Genomic DNA, 17,664 nt, shown 5'->3' with positions numbered 1-17,664 from the left:
AAAACAGATAAATAATAGAATAGAAGAAACTGAAAAAATCTAAAAGCAGATTGCATTATATTACAAGTAATTCCTCAGTGTAGTGTACAGTAAATTCTTCTTTCATATAACTAGGGACAGCAAGTGAAGTGAACTTTAGTTTTCATTCACTGAACCCATACTGTGAATCTGTGCCAACTAATCAGTCAGTTCCTCAAATCTGAAATATGTACTAACCTTTACTTTGAGAGTAATTTCATCTTACTTGGTAAAACCATGGAAAACGATGATTTATTAAATCTTACTTTAATACACAAGTTAGAGTAAAATGGGTTCCATTCTGCAATAATGCCATCTAGATCTAGCCAGGTTGGTGCCAGGCCAGACCTAGTGCCTCCGCTCAATGTCATTTCTCTCCAGCGACTAGATCAGGAATCAGAATACACTAGAGGGTTTGCAAGAACCATCATGGCTTCACAGCTCTTGTCAAACTCAAGCACCTGTCTGGGTCCCTTTTGTGGAACAGCACAACAGTAAACAATGCGTCGAGATGGATGTAGACAAAGACATACGTTCTGTGTTGGCAATGACTGCAGAGATCGAGGATTTAAAGCCAGAACAAAGAGAATGTTTGGTGCATTTTTTCAAGGGGAAAGACGTTATTGCCGTTCTTCCTATAATTTGGTGCATTACATACGTCACAACCAAAAAGCAGCGATTGGTTAAATAAAAAAAGTATCTGCCTACTGTTGAGCAAATGAATCCTAATGCTGTGAGGTCAAAAGGTTTCTACGAACTGAAACCGGCTGATGAATCAGACTGATATAGATTTGCATCAGGTACACAAGGATTTGAATATTTATTAGTCTTGGGAAAAAACATAGCAAAACTTATGTTCATTTTAAGTTCAAAACGCATCATAACATGTGTAACAATAAAATATTAAAGCTCGGTCATTCCATGTCAACTCAACCAAGGTCCCCGCACATACAGTAGGTCTCAAAAAAATACTGTAAGAAACAAAACAGAAGTGCAGGTGTAATCAAGCAAAGACTGAATGAACAGAGGGAGGATATAGACACGGCTCTGGGATGATTCAGGGAATGAGTGGCGGCTGTAGGAAAAACAGGGAGGCAGCAAAAGGTGGACCGGAACAGACTGGGAAATGGAGCTGGACTCTTGACAATAACACGTCACTGTTGAAGTTACTCGTCTCATTCTAGTCGACCTTGGTCTAATTGACAAATAATGTGCTTTTTTCACCTTGAAAGTTACTGTTACTTTACCACAATCATTAAGATCCACAAATTTGTAGCTGTGAGTAAAATAAACAAGCTGAATGCAAGTTAACCCTACTGTTAGATTTTACAGTGTAGCTCAGTCTTGTTATCTTGGGGTAAAACTCCCAACGAGAGCAACTTAATCAATTAAAATACAACTTAGAGTAAGACAATGATGAAATACATTTTTATTATTTCATATTGTATCTCCTTAAACATTAAATGAGGCTTAAACTGCAAATCTGAAAACTAAAAGATCAACTGTACTTCCCCAAATCACGTGAAAGTTGCACCTTGTTCTTTTGTCTCTGCAGCGTTATTCCTCCAGACCTTTAGGTAATTTTCCATCCCTTCTTTCTCGATGTGGCAGCTGACCCTCACCCCCTCCTCTTCCTCTGCCCCTGCCCCCTCCCCCTCCTCCTCCTCCTCCCCTCCTCCCTCTCTCACCCCGGGATGTAACTGCTCCTGACAGCTTTCCACTCGGATTCACGCAGGAGCACTTTAGCGAAGGGACGTGCAGAGGGGCGGCCCATTACCACACGCATGCCAGACCCACACACAGACAACACACGACGAGAGGAGAGAAAGAGGAGGAAAGAGAAGAGGAGGAGAGAAGAGGAGGAGGAGGGAGGAGAGCAGAAGAGGAGGGCAGGTTGTGGATGTGAGCACTGGGTCTCTGGGACAGAAATTGGGAGAAAGAGGAGAGAAGAGAGGATGGTATGTTTCCATTTAGATTAAATCAGGGTGTCCAGACGTCCCTATTTCCCCAGGACATGCCCAGTTTTGATTCCTGTGTCCCCTGTCCCAGCAGATTTATCCAAAATCCAGTGATATGTCCCAGTTTTGTACAAGAAACCTTCCTGCTGTCCAGTGGTGTAGTGGGGATTTTTTAAGTGGGGGTACATGTAGGGCTGTCGCGGTTAGGGAATTTCTATAGCGGCTCAACAGTGCGGTATGTGGTGATATCGCACCCCCTCCCCCACCCCACATCCCCCAGAGTTACAATATTTCCAGCGGCTCTGAAAACTCTCTCCGATGATGCGCTTGTTGCAAATGCACATGTGCCTTGGTTGTCGTGTGGATATAGTGTGTGTAGCGTGGGAGAAGTAACATTTGGCTTTGGAACAAATGTCGCAGCATCTCTCCAGCTCTCACTGTGGCAGCTCAGGTCAGAGTCCTGCACTAGGTCGGGTCAGAGTCCTGCACCAGGTCGGGTCAGAGTCCTGCACCAGGTCGGGTCAGAGTCCTGCACCAGGTCGGGTCAGAGTCCTGCACCAAGTCGGGTCAGAGTCCTGCACCAGGTTGGGTCAGAGTCCTGCACCAGGTCGGGTACCCATGGACTTAAGAGAGAGACAACCCTGAGCAGGGTGTCCGCAAAGTGCGATCGGGCGACGGCTGCACTTTACTCCATGTGGCGTGAAGCTCGACGCGGGTCCTTTCGTCTGCGGTTACCCGATGGTCTGCACGGGCGCACCTTAGTCCTGGGTTAGTCCTGGGTTAGTCCTGGGTCAGTCCTGGGTTATCACGGGCACAGGCGGGTAACAGGTTAACGGTCCAGGTGCGGGTCTTTAAAAATGGACCCGTGCAGGACTCTGGGTCGGGTCACGTTGGTCACGTGCGGTGATCATGGTGGCCTAACATGCACTGTGGTGGGCCTCTTAGTACCGCGGTGATTCATTTTTGCGGTTATTGTGACAGCCCTAGGTACACGATTTGTGACTAAACTAGGAGGACTAAACCAGGACTAAATCAGGACTAAACCAGGACTGATCTTGGACTTGAGAGAGAGAACCCGAGTCCGCGGAGCAGGGTGTCCGCAAAGCACGATTGGATGATGGCTGCGCTTAGCTCCATGAGGTGTGGAGTTCTACGCAGGTCCTTTCTCCTGCGATCACCCGACGGTCTATGCAGGCAAGCCCATCCTGATGCGTAGTCCTGGTTTAGACCTGCTTTAGTCCTGTTTTAATCTTGGTTTAGTCCTGTTTTAATCTTGGTTTAGTCCTGTTTTAGATGTATATATGTACCTATTAATGACACCCAGCCTTGCACATGATTAAAAAATATTATAGAGTGCTAAAATGATCCATAGTATTGAAAAAACGTCAAAAAACACAAGCTCCTCAGGGGAAGCTGTGCTTTTCTCACATTCACAAATTGATTTAAAGTGACGCTTCCGAGCCCCCCACCGCCTCTCCCCGTGTGTCTGTGCTCGTCTCCACTGCACACATACACACACAGACACAGACACAGACACACACACACCCTGACACACTCACAGAGCACACACACAAGACACACCCGCCATCTTTGAGCTGGACTCTTACTTCACATCACTGCACAATTCTTACAATGAAATCTGAATCTTATTTACTGTTTACTGGTTATACACTCATTGTTTTCTGTTTCTGTTTCTGATCTATGACCTTATCGTCATTCTGGATCAGCATTTGGTCAGAATATCCTGTCATCAGTAGGGCCAGTGTTTCTCTGCTTATTCCTTTCACTACTATATATACAGTTTGTGTGAATTGGGATTTTCTGTGCTCACAAAAATGAAGACAAAGCTCAGAAACAGACTGAATGCTGCGCCGGATCTGCTGCTGCGCTCTCCTTTCTGTTTCTGCCTTTGGCCTTTGCACGGCTCCTTATTTTTGGCTCATGATACAAGGGCAGAGCACAGAAACTGACAAATAAGGGTAAAAGGTCAATATTTTTTGCATACAAATATTTCTTCATTGTAGCAGCTAGATGTGAAATTTTTGGAGCCCGACTTATTATACTTTTGTCTGGACAAAATAGAAACTTTGAGGTCATTTTTCTCAGTTTCACACTTTCACTTTCACACAGTTTCACCAGGACTAAAACAGGACTGAACCAGTACTAAAACAGGACTAAACCAGGACTGAAACAAAACTGAAACAGGACTGAACCTGGACTAAACCAGGACTCAATCAGGACTAAAACAGGACTAAGACAGAACTAAAACAGGACTAAAACAGGACTCAACCAGGACTAAAACAGAACTAAAACACAACCAAAACAGGACTAAACCAGGACTAAACCAGGACTCAACTGGAACTAAGACAGGCCTGAAACAGGACTCCACCAGGACTAAAACAGGACTAAAATAGAACTAAACCAGGACTAATCCAGGACTCAACCAGGACTAAAACAGGTCTAAAACAGGCCTGAACCAGGATTAAACCAGGACTGAACTGGTCTAAGGATCGTTATCCGTTTTTTCATTTTGGTTTTGGAGACAAATAATGAATAGTTGTTTTTTTTGTTTTCTTAATTTTGGTTTTATATTGAAAAACAAATAAATGAATGATACACGGATTATTAAACAACATTATAACATAGATTTAAAAAAATAGCATACCACGGGACATTTAAACAGTAAACCTGCACATCTGATTTTGACGAGACAAAAGCCCCATTACGGAGCTTTACATGATATTTTCGGGGGAAGCCGTGCCCAGCTCAGGCAGCGTGTGGGGGTAAAAATGCCCTCTGACATGTTGTGCGTTTATTGGAGCAGAAATAATTGGGTGATTCCACAGGGCAGAGCCAGAAACACAGCGCCAACCCCAATACTCAACCCTAATGTAAATATCACGAAAAACTATTGAACAGTTATATCATTACACTGTTCTAAATCACAAATACTGCTGTACCTATGAATATTTCAGAGGCTGGTTTATGTAACGCAGTGAGACGTTTGTCGCATTGGACCACGTGGCTGAACTGCACCGAGCGCACGGAGAGGACAAAGGAGCCACGAGGAGAGGCCCAGGCGTGGCACGACGAAATGTGGCATCAACGAGCTCAACAATACGATGAGAATAAGTAATAAATATAATATACTGTAGATTATTATTAGTAATTATTAGGAGTGTGCAAAAATATTGAAATATCGCTATGTCGTATTGTTTAATGTGATGATACAGTATTGATATCGTGGACTGCTGTATCGATATATCGCCAAGAGATTTTTTTTGGTATATTTTACTCACTTATTTTATCATAGCGCTACAGTTTTGTTGTTTGCTCAGAGGAAGGAAACTTATTAAAGCAACACATTTGATATTTTCACTGTTTTGATGATTAAAATGACATGAGTTAGGATTTTTTTTAATTGAACTGTATTGCATCAATTTCAAATATATCGTATCAAATCGAAAGCTCACTGTATCGAGATATGAATAGTATCGTGGCCTATGTACAGTGTTGGGGAGTAACAGATTACATGTGCCGGAGTTACGTACTCAGAGTACAAATTATGAGTAACTGTATTCAGTTACATTTACTGTTTTAATGAGTGGTAATTGGTTTATAGTTACTTTGTCAAAATAAATGGATTACATGGCGGTATGTTCCTGGTTTCACATTTTGGGCTAAACTAGGACTAAAACCAGGACTAAAACCAGGACTAAACCAGAAGTAAACCAGGTCTAAACTGGGACTAAACCAGGACTAAACCAGGTCTAAAGGCAGGACCAAACAGAATTAAACTAGGAGTAAAACCAGGTCTAAACAATATGACACCTAACAGTAGGGTGGACATAATTTAAAGTAGCAGTGATCTCATATAGAAATAAATTCTATATCAATAATATTTTTAATATGTTTAAGGAAATACTGGACTTTTTATTGTCTTTGAGCAGACAAAACTTCTTATATTAAGATAACTTAGTCTCTGTTTCTCTACAGTAAACAAAAGTCTGTTCATGGAGATTTGGGCTCAACAGACAATTTGAAGAGAAAAACATGAATTTTCAACAACAAACAAACAAAATGATCTTGCTACATGGACAGATAATTTCACTACTTTTAAGTCATTTTCAGAACGATTTAAGTGTTTATATCTTAAATTCTGGCCAAGTTTTTTCGCAGTGTAGTGAAAGTACTGGTGTTCCTTCAGTACCTGGCCTGGTCGAAGTACTTGGCGGTGTAGGCCATTCCACAGGCTGCGCCCAGACCCTGTCCCAGAGACCCGGTGGCTACATCCACAAACTGCTGCTTCTGTAAAAAAAAACAGCACAAACAGAGACTTAAATAAATGACAACATGTTTCAATGAATGTCTGTGATGAAAACAGAAAAATATAGCGAAAGTCTTAAAACAGGGGAGTCCTACAATCTATGCCAGATCTATGTAAAAATGCATCTGTCTGCCTTAATTTGAAAGACTGCACTGCTGAATCTGTCTAGTGATCTGTGAAGTCATTAAATTAATCACACAGTGGTGATGATAAAAGTTTGCTCAGCTTCTTTGGGTGTCCATGTTTTTTTTTTCACAGTTTTTACATATTGGCACAGAAAATAAATGTCAAATGCATGTACATATTTACATATACGTATAAGTGTGTGCCTACTGTGAGATAATACTTTAAAATTGTGGAAAAAATCAAACGGAAATTGAATAAAAAAGGGTATAAAGCGAGCATGTTCTGCCATCTCTCTGACAGTATACACTTCTTATATTTACACTATTTTAAAGACATGCTGGGTCCTCACCGGGACTGGGTGACCTTCCAGGATGGAGTCCACTTTTCTCAGGTTCAGGAGCTCGGACTCTTTGAGGAAGCCCACCTCAGCCCACACGGCGTAAAGCACCGGGGCCGCGTGACCCTGACAACACAAGACGGAGTTAAAAACACACGACTATTAACACTGAGATGTTTTCAGAAACACAACTGTCAACAAACTTATGTTTTACCCATAGACTGTATAAAGAAGTGGACTGAGGGGCTGGGACGTCGCCCAAAGTGTTCGGCTCCAGTCAAACGAAGCTCATCGAGGCCGCCAGCTATATTAGGAATTCCAAGACTGTTAAAGGTAATGCCCCTACACCTGATTTATCTGCCTTTTTTGTTCATACCTCGATTTATGGACAAATAGTGAAATAAAAAACCCATCATGTAGAGCAGGTTAATATGGACATTTTAAGACCAAAATGACGAGAGGGTGTCCTATCAATCTGAGCTACCTAGTGGCCGACCCCCAAGTGCTGTTATAGTTTAAATGCCCGTTGATTTGAGCTCCCAAGACAGAAGTGGAGTAACAAGTAACATTTTAAAAGTGTATTAGTTTTATTGTATGTTTTGACCAGTTAAGCAGCGACATGTGAGTGTTAGATTTGCGGCAGAATACCTACGTTAGATGATTGAATAGTTTGGATTTAATATTTGATTTTATCGTTATCATTTTTATTACATCGTATTTTATTTTGTTTCCATGTGTAGAAAACACTGTAACTTTATTTAGAAAGGCGCTGTATAAATAAAATATCACTGTATTATAAGAAGGTTTCACTTTGTGGAAAGCGTCTGACCTCGCAGCATAAGAATTCATTCGCTCGACGGTAGACAGGTACATTTTTTATTTAACCAATTGCTGCTGTTTGGTCGTGATGTATGTAATGCACCAAATCTTGTAGGAAGAAGGGCAATAACGTCTTTCCCAATAATAAAATTCTAAACATTCTCTTTGTTTCGGCTTTAAATCCTCGATCTCGGGAATTGTCGCCAACACACAATGTCTGTCTTCATCTACATCCATCTCAACTGCTTTGTTTACTGTTGTGCTGTAACACAAAAGGGACCCAAACAGATGCTTGAGTTTGACGTCATGGCTTCACAGCTCTTCACTGATTGGCCGGTGTGTGGTCTACAACTTCCGGGATTTTTGCGAACCGTCTACTGTATTCTGAATCCTGACCTAGTCGCTAGAGAGAAATTAAATTGAGCGGAGGCACTAGGTGATGCCAGCCTGGCTAAGGAAATTCATTATGTAGCCTATGATATTAGTAATTAATAGAAAGATTTCAATGTTTCTAGTCATTTCTTTCTCTTATATAGTGGGAGTCTTATTTGATAGAAGATATAAGTCTGTCAAAATGAGCTACCTTTACCCAAATTCATATAAATGAGTGAATAATGGAGATTCTACAGTGGAAGCATTATTCGATGGCTAAATTGTCCTGTCGATATGTACTGCCTTTAGTCAGACCTCTATTTCAGTAGAATATGACTGTCGAAACGATCTACCTACGCATATTCATATAAATGAGTTGAAATTTGACATAACTAAGGTATAAAATTTGATCATCCAGTGTCTCTAATCCAAAGAAATATGTTGTAAAACTGGGGAGATCAGCTTCATTGGATCTATACAACTGTAAACAGAAAAACGTAAGGTTGCTTATTTTGACGAGGTAGCGTGAATCGATAGACGCCGCTGCCGATTTAGGCTGCGGGTAGCTCATTTCGACGGGGCAGCCCATTTCTATAAAAGAACGCAGTGTCTCTCAGGTTATCTACATCCATTTCTATATACAGTCTGTGGTTTGAGCAGCGAATCGAATCAAAATAAAGTGAGCACAGGAGCTGAACCTTGGAGAGGATGAAGCGGTCATTGTTGGGGTTCCTGGGTTCTTCGGGGTGATACTTCATGGAGTGGAAGAAGAGCACGGACATGATCTCAGCCACACTGCAGCAGGACGTGGGGTGACTGTGGAGAAAACACAGCAACGACACATGAACTCAAACTGTAGAGCTGCACGAGAGAGACTAGAACAGAAGCTCATACGGATGGAACAGCTACTGGCAAGGGCGTAGGTTTGGTCTAATTTTTCTTGGGGACATTATCAACTAACCCCCCCATGAAACCAACAGATAGGTTACTTGGTTAACAGAATAATTATATAATATTATTTACTTTTCGTATGATGCACACTGCAAAAACCAAACACCACATCTTTATAAGAAAGGGTAAAATGGGTAAAATGGGATAAGAAGTTGCGGATAACAGCGATGTAGAAGTTTGTATCAGATTTCCCTTTGCTTGTTGGTGATGAGATATTTGTGTGGTCATGTCCGTACATTTTTCCATGGAATATTGTCAGTAGAGTCGGGGTCTCACAGCGCACGAGTAGAGCTCTGTTTGGGAGGTGCACTTGTGCTGATAGTCGCTCTTTTTCCGCGGCGACTCATTATAAGACAAGTTTAATTGAAGATAAAGCCAAGTAAGTTCCTTTTGAAAAGTTTTTCAGAGTTTGGTGGAGCGTCTTCACTCATGCTGCTCAAGCCGACATCTTCAGGTGCGGCCCTGTCCTGCCGCTTCCCCAGTTTAGGCTCTTGGCTCCACTAATGACATCACTCTGTTGTAACCCTGTCGTCACATCACTGAATACATCTCAGAAGGTCTAATAAACAAAATGTGAACTAAAATGTGTTAAATTAATACTATTGAGTTTGGAAAAATATGGGAACAAAGTTGTAGTTTTGTTTACTAAAATAAAATGTCAAATATTGGTAGGGACTATTTTGTCTTCCACAAATATTGGTCCCTATGCAAACCTACGCACTTGACTGCTGGTTTAGTCTAGATGAGTATAATTTAATAGAGATGGGATGCAGCTTTTTGTTGTAACACAAGTAGTTAATTGGTCTAGTTATTGGCAGAAATCATCATTTGTGAATTTAGCTTTTGGACATTTAATCAGAAAATACAGGATAGGAAATCTCTTGTCGCTCATCTGAGAGGCATCTTCACATTCTAAAACCTAAAAAATACACAGCAAATGTCTCTGATCTGGCCAAGATTTAAAAACTTAATCAGGTTATTCATTTTGTTTTCAGATTTATTATTTACTTACTACTAGGGATGTAACAATAACTGAAATACCATGATATAGTATGGTCAAAAGTCTCACAATAATATCGTGGGCCATCTCAATATATCGAATTCCAAGTCTCTTTGCTTAAATGAATAGTTATGGTGAGTTTTACGTCTTTCTCATTCTTTAAAGCACTTTGAATGACTTTGTCTTGCCTCGCCATGGTGCAGCAGTAGTTAAAAATCAGAGGCAACAGTTTGTCGCTCTCACCTTTTTGTTCAAAATCAAACTCTTAAACAGAACCATGAATGCTCGGATTGATCACAGGCTCCTGAAAATGTGCTCTTTAAATTAGTTTTTTGTTTTTTCTTGAGTTTTCAGACAATCTTTCAGATAGTTTTCTAACATGTGCATCGCCTCACTTCAATCACTACAGAAACATTCCACCATAGAAATACACGCAGAACACCCCCAGCGTCATGTGATGGACACTGTAAAGTATCAATACTGGAGGTGGTGGCGGTGATACAAAGTGCAGCCGTAATACGTGAGCAGAAAAGTGAGTTTTGCTGTACAGATGGTTCCAAAGGTTCTCCGGAGCCACAGGAGGAGTCAGTGTTACATAAGCGCAGAGACGGGTCAGTGACAGTCTGCTCCACATATCACACACACATGCACACACACACACACACAATTGCTCCACACATCACACACACAAATGTTCAGCTCAGATACAGACCTGCAGGACTGTGGAACATTGTAGTTACTAGAGCTGTAACAATAACTGAAATATCATGATATCGTATCGTCAAAGTTCTCACAATAATATCGTGGACTATCACAATATATCGAATTATAAGTCTCTTTGCTTAAATTAAGAGTTATGGTGCAACAATAGCTAAAAAAAAAGACAGAGGGAACTACATAGACCATGATCCTTTGCTGCATTTCAGTGCAGACTACAAGAAGAAATAACAGTTCACACTTTTAAATCTTTGGATTAAGTCTTGTCAAGACATTTTAAGAGGAAAAAGTCGCATATTAACAGTTTTGTTCGCAGCCTCCACAAAATATCGCAATAAATATCATACCGTGAGATTTATATTGTTAAAATATCGCACCGAGAGATTTGGATATTATTACATCTCTAATCATGAGCCTCCCCAACATATCATGAGCTTTCCCACGATATCACAATAAATATCGTACCGTGAGGTCCATACCGTGACAATATCGTATCATGACACTTGGATATCGTTACACCCCTATGTAGTAATCATCTCGTTTAGGGCTGTCGCAATAACCACAAAAATGAATCACTGCATGTTGGGCTGCTGAGATCACTGCAGGTGACCAACATGACCCGACCCAGAGTCCTACACGGGTCCATTTTTAAAGACCCACACCCGCCCGGACCCGTTAACGTTCCACCTGTTACCGCGCAGCCTGTGATAACCCAGGACTAACCCCGGATGAACTCAGGACTAACCCAGAACTAACCCAGGACTAACCCAGGACTAACCCAAGACTAACCCAGGACGAATCCAGGACTAACCCAGGATGAACTCAGGACTAACCCAGAACTAACCCAGGACTAACCCAGGACTAAAACAAGACTAACCCAGGACTAACACAAGACTAAACCAGGACTAACCCAGGACTAACCCAAGACTAACCCAGGACTAACCCAGGACTAACCCAAGACTAACCCAGGACTAACCCAGGACTAACCCAAGACTAACCCAGGACTAACCCAAGACTAACCCAGGACTAACCCAAGACTAACCCAGGACTAACCCAACACTATAAAATTCCCTAACCCTTGAATCCCTTGAATTGTATTATCACCACAAACATGAAGCTCTTAATTTTTGAACTCTTACTGAAGTACTTTATGATACTTATGTCTTAACTATGCCACTATGTTTGCCCTCCAACCAAAAAGTTGCCGGTTCAAAGCAGGTGCATGCATACTAAAAACTAAAAACTCTCTTGAATTCTACAACAGTTAAATGAAAAGCTTAATCATGTTTTCTTTATTGTTATTAGTGAGTAGGTTATGCTTACATTTCTTATAATTAGTTTTAGATTTTTTTCATATTTGTTGTTTTTATAGCACGGAAAATCTTCACAAATCTTACTCTTATTTGTCCTGCTTGCGTGTATCCATGGAAATGTTGTTTCTTTAACTATAATCTTACACAGTATTGAAAATGTGCCGAAGTATGACTTTAACTCTTTCCATGGAATCACACAGGTGAAAGTTACACACTGTGTCTCAAACAGAAAGATGTTGTGAAAACTTGATGAACAGAAAGCAAAAAATCTTAAAGGTGCATTGTGTAACTTTTTGTTTGGGGTCCATCACCTGCTTACTTCTATGGATACATCACTGCTCTGCCTGGAATGTTCCACAGTGTGACATTAAACAGATCTACTTTACATTTATTCAATTACAGGTGGTTTTATAGCTCAGAAACACCTAGAAAAACAGGAATTCTGACTGTGAGCGGGGTCACCTCTCCACAGATTTGACCTGTAACTTGGTCAAACTGTGAAACATTCCAGACAAAGTAATAACATCAAGCATTTGACTGACCCTCCATCGGAAAAGTTACACAGTCCACCTTTAAAGCAGTGCCCGATTCAAATTGAGTTTAATTTTAATTTATTTGATCAAATTTGGGCATGTCTGAATAGATAAAATGAAAGATTTTATATACTTTAAAATGACTTTGACTTCTTGATTATAAATGTGTAAAACCTGAACATGTTATACAAACCCAACATGGTGAATTTCTTTAGTACCCCCTCAACAAACTGCGTCCTGCGTAATACTACGTACTGCGCAATTACGCACAGAAACAGATTATTGTACACATTCTTATTCGGATTAAACCATAATAACTGAGTCATTTATCGTAGCATACCTCAAATCTAAAAGCGTAAAATGCAAATAGACATATAAGTAATCTGTAGGACAATTAAAGCAACGCGTAATTTGGCACTTTTACGCACGCGATAGACCAGATCAAATTTATTTTCCTGGATAATCTTTGGTCATTATTCTAATGCATATTCCTGGATTATCACACCTTTCCGCTCCGGATTACACCGCAGACTCTTCTTTCATGAGTTTAAGTGCCTTCAAGTGGACATCTGTGCCACTCTAAAGCCTCGTTTACGCATTACGTAAATCCAAGAGCGCGTGCCAAATGCATAGTAACCACGGGATGTAAAGGGCTTTTGTTTCTGCTGAGTTCACGTGAATTGGACACAATACTTGGAATTTTATAATATTGGTGATGCTTTTTAGGAGCTATGGCACAGTTTACGCGCGCTTGGATGCAAAAACATAACGTGTAAAGTTGAGTATTCTTGGAAAGATCTCGTATGTTCATTTGCACATGCACGTAACTACTCCCCCTTTGTCTTATGTCCGTGTGCACGACCGTCAACTGCACGCACGCTCCACCAACTCTGATCTCGAGACACCGCACGGGCGCGTCGATTTTTTACCACGTGGACATTTGTGGAACGTTATAATATTTTAACATTTTATAAGCACGTAATAGGCACAAAACTGGATACGTTGGGGTATATTCTCAGGATTATTTAGCAGAATAAAAGCATTTTTACAATTTTGAAGAATTTGAAGACTAGTTATTACCAGTGTAGCGTGTCCAGGCGTCCCTATTTACCCAGGACAGCCCCAGTTTTGAGCAGATTTATCCAAAAAACATTGATTTGCCCTAGTTTTATGCAAGAAATGTCCCAGGTCTTCCAATTTTTGACCAATTTGACATCTGCCAAAGGTTAACAGAGGTATACTTTGTCATCTATTTAGCTAAAAAACAGAAAAGCTGCTTAAAAATTACCAAAACACAAAGAAAATGTAACTATACTGGCTCACATGTTCGTCAGAAATGGTCTCTGCATGACAATTTTCCTTAATTAAGTACTCATTTCACAATTTTATTTCTACCAGACACCAAAAAAACCGGGGATGTCCCAGTTTTTTGTTTTGAAATTATGTTCACACTAAAAAACGTGGATGTTCGTACAAATTCAAAACTAACTTAAGTTGTAAATTGCCGATTGCATTGAGGTTAAATCATGCACGAAGTTTTAAAACGGTGTCCCGTTTTAAAATATTTACGTATCTGGTTATCCAAAAGATCATATTTCCAATTCTAGCGTTTAAAACCAAGACATTAGACGACTCATTTATCAAAACCTGACCACGTGAAAAGCCAAGAAACGCGCAGGTGCATGTGTTCGTGTTCTAGTTCTCACCCGCTGCCCGCCGCCGTGGTCGCCCGGATGGAGTTGATCCGGAGCCGGGCAGCGATGTTCCGCAGCGCCTGCACGGTCTGCTGGTCCGGTTTGTGGTAGTCCTCCATTTGCATCATTTTAGAGAAGCGAAGAAATGCCTGGGGAAAAAAAGGACCGAGGATGAATGCAGAAGCGTGGCCGTGCAGCGGGAGGGTCGAAGAGGGCGCAGATAGAGAGCGGAGCTGCGGAGGTACGAGGGGGGCGTGGAGCCGAGCTAAAGCCGCTGAATATGGCTAATCTTGCGCTAAATGGATCGCACTGTACTCCAAAGTCGTCACGCGCTGCAGGTAGCCAATGAGAGGCCGAGTTTAGACCGACGGGACATGCACGGACACGCACAGATACGCATGCATAATTACGCACGCACCACGCTGCAAATTTCTCTGATCTGGCCAAGATTTTAACTTATATCACGTTATTCATCTTGTTTTAGTTCTGAGATGTTTAATTCTAGTGTAGAGGAAGGTTTAGTTTAACAAAACTTGTCTAATAAATTTATCTTGCTGCAAAAGACAACATCCAGCCAAGTTAAGGTGACTATAATTCAGAAAGTTTTAACATGATTTGAGTAAATTTCACTTGAAAAAAATCATTATCACGATTATTTTGGTCAATATTGAAATCCCGATTATTCAAACCATTATATTTTTGTTACACGCTGCATTTATTCATCTTCTCTCTCAAAAAAAAAAAAAAAAACCCAAACAAAAACACTTTGTTATTGATAATTTACGCAAAACTTTAAAATTGAAAATTAATATAGGCAACACTGCAAAAAACTAAATCTTGCCAAGTTAAAATGACTATAATTAAGAAAGTTTTAACAGGATCTGAGTAAAATTCACTTGACAGTAAAATTATCTGCCAGAGGAACTAGACTTTTTGTGCTTAATACATCTTGCTGCACTTAAAATAAGAAAAACAACAACTATTTGCATGTAAAATAAGAAACAAAATCGAATGTTGCTTGAATTAAGAAACACACATTTCTTCCATTTTATTTGTCAAGTTCGACTCAAATAAAGTTAAATGTTCTTAATTAAAGTAATTTTAACTTATCTAGTTATTGTTTTTTTGTCCAGTGTTGCGTAACTAAGAAGTGGCACCACGGTTTTTATTATTGGGGAAAGTTAATGTTTATCTTGTTTCTTGTATATCTGTCCTTGTATAAGCTTGGTTATTATTAGCCTATTTTATTATCCCTTGTTACCAACAGAGCTGATTACATGGGCAAATTATGGCACGTTCTCAAGCCTGGCGAAACATTGGGTCCTTTCAAACCAAATCTGTGGACTGATAAGAGTCTGGAGAGAGTCTGATATTCAGGAGTGAATGAACTGAATGATGATTTTGATAAAGGATGATGATTTTAAGGTGCTGAGAGAAGTGATTGATGAATTGTTATGATACTCCAGTCATTATAAAGACATTCTCTTTGTATGTTTGATTTATTTTTTTAATAATCATTGTGGTGTCAGAAACAGTATTGAGTACTGAGTCTATTCTTTAGTAGGGATGTGCAAAAATATTGAAATATCGATATATCGTATTGTTTAATGTGATGATTTAAGTATCGTATTGTGGGCTGCTTATTGATATATCTCCAAGAGTATTTTTAGGTATATTTTACTAAATTATTTTGTTACAGCGCTACAGTTTTGTTGCTTGTTCAGTAGAAGAAAACTTGTTTATGTGACACATTTGACACTTTTCACTGTTTTGAGGATTAAAATGTTTGTGTTTCATATGAACTTTGCACAAGAAGAGGTTTAACAAAGACTTTTAGTAACACAGCCATGATTTAACCTTTATTTTTTACTGAACAGTATCAAATCTATTTGAAATATATTGTACTGAATCGTACTGAATCGAAAGCTCACTGTATCGAGGTATGATACGATCATAAACGAAAAATGCTGTGCCTTCTTTATCATTATTATTAGTTTGTAAGATCATAAATGAAAACAAAATTGACATCTTTAAAAAATGAAGATAAGAACCAAAAAAACAAAAAATAAATAAAAGTGATTATATTTCTTTTAGAGAGGTTAGTTTATGGAACAATCTGAATAAAAAAAAAAAAGTCTAACACTTTAAAAGCCTTTAAAAAAAGAGTACAAAGTGTTATGTTTTGAAAGATACAGAGCTGTGACATTAATGAATTATGCATTACATTTTGTTTGTTTTAATTTATATTTTTGGCTCATGTATCCAGTAAGTCATAAGTGAAATTGTAAATGCAAACTTGCTGTCCATACGCTCCTTTTCTTTCTTGGAATTCTGTCATTGTTTAATAGGGTTTGGTGTTATAAGTACTTTTTACTTCAGTTTTCCTGTAGTCCTGTGATCAGTCCTGGTCTCAGTCCCGGTCTCAGTCTCGGTCTGGTCCCGGTCTGGTCCTGGTCTCAGTTCTGGTTCAGTCCAGCATCACAGTTTAAGTGACAGAAATGGGAAACGGTCGTTATCCCTTTTTTTTTTCCATTTTTCATTTAAACACAAAACCAAAAACTTTAAAAACAATTGTTATCCATTTTTTCATTTTGGTTTTGGAGACAAATAATGAAGAAAATTGTTTGGGGTTTTTTTTTTTCTTATTTTTGGTTTCTTTTTAAAAAATGAATGAACAAATGATACACGGATTTTGTAGTCTACGTTTTGTTTTATTTTGTAGTGCTGCAAAATTACCAAATAAACTACTAGTACTACTATGTATCGTATCATGGCCTATGTATCGAGGTTTGTATCGTATCGACAGCTTCTGAATGACACCCAGTCTTGTCCCTTGGTGCTGAAACAGAGTCTTAAGTTTCAGTACCATGACCACATTAGTCCTGATTTAGTGGGTTTGTGGGTCAGTAGTATGCCTATGGAGCCGGTGTAAAGAGATCTGCGTAATCTCACCTTTAAGCACATTACGAGAGCGCGATCTCAGCTAGTGCCTTACCTCAGCGCTTTACTACACATCAAGAGGCGGAGGTTGATGGTTCAATTCCAGTTTCTGCGCTCTGTCGTTGTGCATCTGGGCAAAACACTTTCCCTTTGCAAATACGCTGGTGATTTCATAGTGATTGTAGAACGTCCGCTGCAGCTTCAGAGCCAAATAGGATCTAAAAATACAAATAAATATAGTGATTTATACAATTTTATCTGTTTGTAACATGATTATAAACACTTTGTATAACATTTTCCTCCTAAAGTCACGTCTGATGTTCTGTCTGGACACTGAAAGGTTTGGCTGCTGGCGCCCTCTGGTGGACAAAGAGAGTAACACCACAACAATCCTCGTGTTCAATCGTACGGGTAAAAATAGGAATAGACATAAATAAATAAATATATATATATATTATATCTATATCTATATCTATAATATATATATATATATATATATATATATATATATATATATATATATATATATATATATTATTATATTATAGAATAAATAAAT

The 17,664-nt window shown here is 39.5% G+C and overlaps 1 protein-coding gene across 1 annotated transcript in view; it reads right to left on the bottom strand.

The window, feature by feature from the left end:
• The window catches only part of LOC110174733 (transketolase), a 36,821-nt gene extending 19,543 nt beyond the window's left edge, over positions 1–17,278 (bottom strand). Inside the window, exons 1-5 of the mRNA XM_020940835.2 lie at positions 17,161–17,278; positions 14,178–14,314; positions 8,656–8,773; positions 6,779–6,892; positions 6,187–6,284 (exon numbers count right to left, since the gene is read on the bottom strand). Of these exons, the coding sequence (XP_020796494.2) occupies positions 6,187–6,284; positions 6,779–6,892; positions 8,656–8,773; positions 14,178–14,293 (446 nt within the window). The 5' untranslated portion in view covers positions 14,294–14,314; positions 17,161–17,278. The remainder of the gene's footprint in view (positions 1–6,186; positions 6,285–6,778; positions 6,893–8,655; positions 8,774–14,177; positions 14,315–17,160) is intronic.
• Positions 17,279–17,664: the final 386 nt, after the last annotated feature.

This window comes from Boleophthalmus pectinirostris, unplaced genomic scaffold (assembly GCF_026225935.1).
Source record: "Boleophthalmus pectinirostris isolate CB_2022bp ecotype Guang Dong unplaced genomic scaffold, ASM2622593v1 HiC_scaffold_8, whole genome shotgun sequence".
Classification (NCBI taxonomy): domain Eukaryota; kingdom Metazoa; phylum Chordata; class Actinopteri; order Gobiiformes; family Gobiidae; genus Boleophthalmus; species Boleophthalmus pectinirostris.
The sequence above is the reverse complement of the archived record's forward strand: the minus strand, read 5'-3'. Positions and strand labels throughout refer to the sequence as shown.